The sequence below is a fragment of the Petaurus breviceps genome, unplaced genomic scaffold, assembly GCF_028583685.1.
Source record: "Petaurus breviceps papuanus isolate PSGF00001 unplaced genomic scaffold, PetGlider_PUasm1.0 673, whole genome shotgun sequence".
Classification (NCBI taxonomy): domain Eukaryota; kingdom Metazoa; phylum Chordata; class Mammalia; order Diprotodontia; family Petauridae; genus Petaurus; species Petaurus breviceps.
The window spans coordinates 534,377-538,240 of NW_027186448.1; the positions used below are offsets into that span (position 1 = coordinate 534,377).

The window sequence follows — 3,864 nt, forward strand, 5'->3', positions numbered from 1 at the left end:
TGGTTGCCATGGACTACAATGATTAAGTCACCAGTGAGGGGTGGGCCCCATGACTCCAGAGAGGCCAGCTCCTTGGCAACTGGCATCCTGTTACCATGACAACAGGCCAGGTGATGGAACTTGGATGGCAGAGTGTGTATAGTTTGGCGGGGGGAGAGTACTGAGTAAAATACATCTGGAAATATTGAGGGGTAATGAATCCAAGTGTCTGTTCCATTCCTCTCTCCCCAGCTTTTCTCTTTAGTCCCTGCTTTCTATAGGGCCAATATATTAAATCTATTAGTATATATTTTTTGACTTAGTAGTGAGGAAGCAGGAACTGACACCTGGGAGTCTGGATGGCCAGATTCTTAAGGGGAGTTAGAGCTCTTGGACCCTCTTTTTTTCTGTTCAGGTTCCAGGCAGAGGGAGGTTATGTGCTCTACCCCCAGATTGGGGACAGACTGGATCTGCTATGCCCTCGGGCCCGGCCCCCTGGCCCACACTCATCCCCAGACTATGAATTCTACAAACTGTACCTGGTTGGCGGAGCCCAGGGCCGGCGCTGTGAGGCACCCCCATCCCCTAACCTGCTCTTGACCTGTGACCGGCCTGATGTTGATCTTCGATTCACCATCAAGTTCCAGGAATACAGCCCCAACCTATGGGGACACGAATTCCGTTCACACCATGACTACTACATCATTGGTACTGGGGCTGGGGAAATGTCAGGGAGAAGCTTACTGGAGGAGGAGGGAAAAGTGGGGAAGGAAGAGTTATAGGAGGGCAAACGCTGACATGCGTCTTGGACACAGGTATGTCCTGAGGCAGGATACAAATGTGTCTTTATTTACTGCCCACTGACGAATGGAAGAGGTTAATATGGGATGGGTTTAATTGGCTGATTCAGGATTCAGGCTCTTGGGTAACAACCTTTCACTTGTTTTCTCTATAGCTACATCAGATGGAACCCGAGAGGGCCTGGAGAGTCTGCAGGGTGGGGTCTGCCTGACCAGGGGGATGAGGGTACTTCTCCGTGTGGGACAGAGTGAGTAGAGGCTGGCTGGGGTAAGCTGGGGAAGTAAGGAAGATTCTAAGACATTTGGAATTCCAAGGGGGTCAGGCAGCCAGCAGAGGTTTGCTAAGTGGAATAGGGGTTTGGATGCTTTGAGTCCTCTTTGGCTTGCTCTCCAGGTCCACGGGGAGGGACAGCTCCTCGAAAACCTGTCTCTCAAATGCCAATAGAGAAGGACCGAGGTGCAGCACACCGCCTGGATCCCAGCAAAGAGAATATGTCAGGTATGACTCCAGATGTCTAGGCACCTACATTTTCTACCCAAAAGTCTACACTATTCTTACTCTCCCTTTCCCTCTCTCTGCAGAGATAGAGAGAACAGTTAAAGGAGGGGAGGGACTGAAGATAGGAGGGGGAAGGAAGCTAAATGAGGGAGAGGCTTAATTAGAGCTAATTAGCCAAGTCATGGCTTTAATTAGCACTGTCAGACAAGGGGGGAGGGCCTGTGGCAAAGAACCCAGGGGTTGGACACCTGGGTTCTGAGTGGAAGTAAAGGGGGAGGGAAGCATAAGATTGAAAAATTAAGATGCCTTGGTCCCAGAGGGGATTGAAGAGTGGCAGGGAAGTGCTTGTGTGGCCAGGTATCTTAGTTCCTTCTTCAGCACCTCCTGTTCTCCCTTTCTCTCAGGTGATCCCTCCAGTAATACAACTTCCCGGGGTACAGAAGGCCCTCTTCCTCCCCCTAGCATACCAGCAGTGGCTGGGGCAGCTGGGGGACTGGCTCTGCTCCTCCTGGGTGTGGCAGGGGCAGGGGGTGCCATGTGTTGGCGAAGACGACGGGCCAAGCCTTCGGAGAGCCGACATCCTGGGCCAGGCTCTCTGGGGAGGGGAGGATCTGTGGGACTTGGGGGTGGGGGAGCAGGAGGAGTAGGTCACCGAGATACTGAGCCTGGAGAGTTGGGGATCCCTCTAAGGGGCAGTGGGGCTACAGATCCCCCCTTCTGTCCTCACTATGAGAAGGTGAGTGGTGACTATGGACACCCTGTGTACATCGTGCAAGATGGGCCACCTCAGAGCCCTCCGAACATCTACTACAAGGTGTGATGGTCCCCACACTACTTACAAAATCTGGGTTTCCCAGAGACACACTAGGGATGCCCTGCACTCTCAATCATGGTTTGAGGGAATTCCTTCTTCCCCAGTACTTTCTCTTTGAACCCCGATCTGCTGCCCCTTCATTCTTCTGAACATCTCCCTAAGTTTCCAGGATCCCTTAAAAGACCCATCAAGTTTCTGCTGCCATCCACCCCCTCCTCCCCTGCCCCTTATACCATTGCCTACCCTCCAGCTTGTGGTCCTGCCTTCTGCCTGGCTACAGAGAAGATAGAGGTAGAGACAGAGCCCTTCTCTGCCTTGGTGCTTGCTTCACCCTCTTGGTGGGGCAGAACCTCAAGTCTCTGGCATTGGATGTGTTTGTCTCCTCTCTGTTGCATAGTTTATTTTCCTGTCGTTCTCTCTCTCTTCCTCTTTCTGCTTGTCTTCACTATCCCTCTCTTCTGTCTCTTTCTTACATACCCCATTCTTTCTGTCCTTTCAACTTCTCATTCTTTTCTCCCATCTCCTGGGGGTGGGGCAGGGTCTTTGATCTTGTTCCTTCTCTATCCTTTAACTTCTCAAACTGAGAGCTTTCCTACAGCTCTTCAAAGATTTGGGGCCTTAATTAAGGCCCAGTCTCCAGCCCAGCCTAGGGGTGGATAGCAGATTCTCCCTCCTCCCGCAATGCTCGCTCCCTCAAATCCTCTACTCCCTTCAGCCATTTAGGACAACTGGACAAAATGGTGACTGCCTTTGACCCATTTTGCCTAAGAAGTGGCCAGGGCTGGGTGGGAAATGACTGTTGCCAGGGCAAGAAAAGGAACTGTCCTGGAAAGGAAGCAACAAAGCCTGGTACTACATTGAATGGGCCTCTGCTGGAACAGACAAGAGAGGGACCCGCCTTGATGGGCATTGACAAGGCCTGAACAGAAATGTTCCCTGAATTGGCAGGAAGCAATGCACTTGGACTAGGAAGTGCCTTCAACCAGGATGAGAAGGGACACTTCCGATTTGGGAAGTGTGGTTGGAACTGGAAGTGACACAAGCTGGGTGGGTGGGAGGTAGACAGTGTTTCCTCTTTGGAGGGAGGTGGAATAGAGCCTCCTGGTTCTGGAGGAAGCTGGAGTTGACTAATAGGAGAAGGGGGTGGGGGAGGCAGGTGGGGAAGTGGACTGGGAATGGGATTTTAGTGAGGGTTGGCAGTGAGGGTGGTGTTGGTACCAACATCCCAGAATTTCCTTTACCTGAACTTCATCTACCTACTTTGTTCATGGCAACTAAAATGATGCCTGTCTACTGTTACCACAGATGAGTTTCAGCTTGCTCTCATTCCTCCTTCAAATTACCAACCAACGGACTGCCCTAACAAGCAAAATGTGCCCTCCCCTACCCCATTCCAACATGGCTGCTCTTGCTCATGGTACCCTCCATTTTCCTACTCAGTCTCTCCCCAACCAACACAGTTTCTTCCTTAGTAACATAAATGGTGGCCTCCCAACTGGTTCAGCCCACAGCAGCCCTTAGCAACTGCAGATACTGTCATAGTTATCAGCCTAGGCCTCATCCTGCTCTCCAGTACAACTATCTTAATCGGGTGCTGCCTCAGTTTCTTCTCAGCTCATTTCCAGGGTGGACCTTGGCTAACAAGATGGTGACTTGCTAATAATGGTGGCTCCCCTAGTCACCAGCCAAGATGACTGCCCTGGCCATTGGAGACCAAGTCACCTCTCTGGTTCTGCAGCTCTCAGTTCCTTCCTGGTTTTTTTTTTTAGTCC

General features: G+C 51.4%; 1 protein-coding gene across 2 annotated transcripts in view; it reads left to right on the forward strand.

Moving 5' to 3' along the window:
* Positions 1 to 3,396, forward strand: part of EFNB3 (ephrin B3) — a 5,734-nt gene extending 2,338 nt beyond the window's left edge. Inside the window, exons 2-5 of one of the 2 annotated variants that reach the window (XM_069104065.1) lie at positions 395 to 687; positions 935 to 1,027; positions 1,174 to 1,278; positions 1,683 to 3,396. In XM_069104065.1, the coding sequence (XP_068960166.1) occupies positions 395 to 687; positions 935 to 1,027; positions 1,174 to 1,278; positions 1,683 to 2,098 (907 nt within the window). In that variant the 3' untranslated portion in view covers positions 2,099 to 3,396. The remainder of the gene's footprint in view (positions 1 to 394; positions 688 to 934; positions 1,028 to 1,173; positions 1,279 to 1,682) is intronic. The other variant, XM_069104066.1, reaches the window with a different exon arrangement.
* Positions 3,397 to 3,864: the final 468 nt, after the last annotated feature.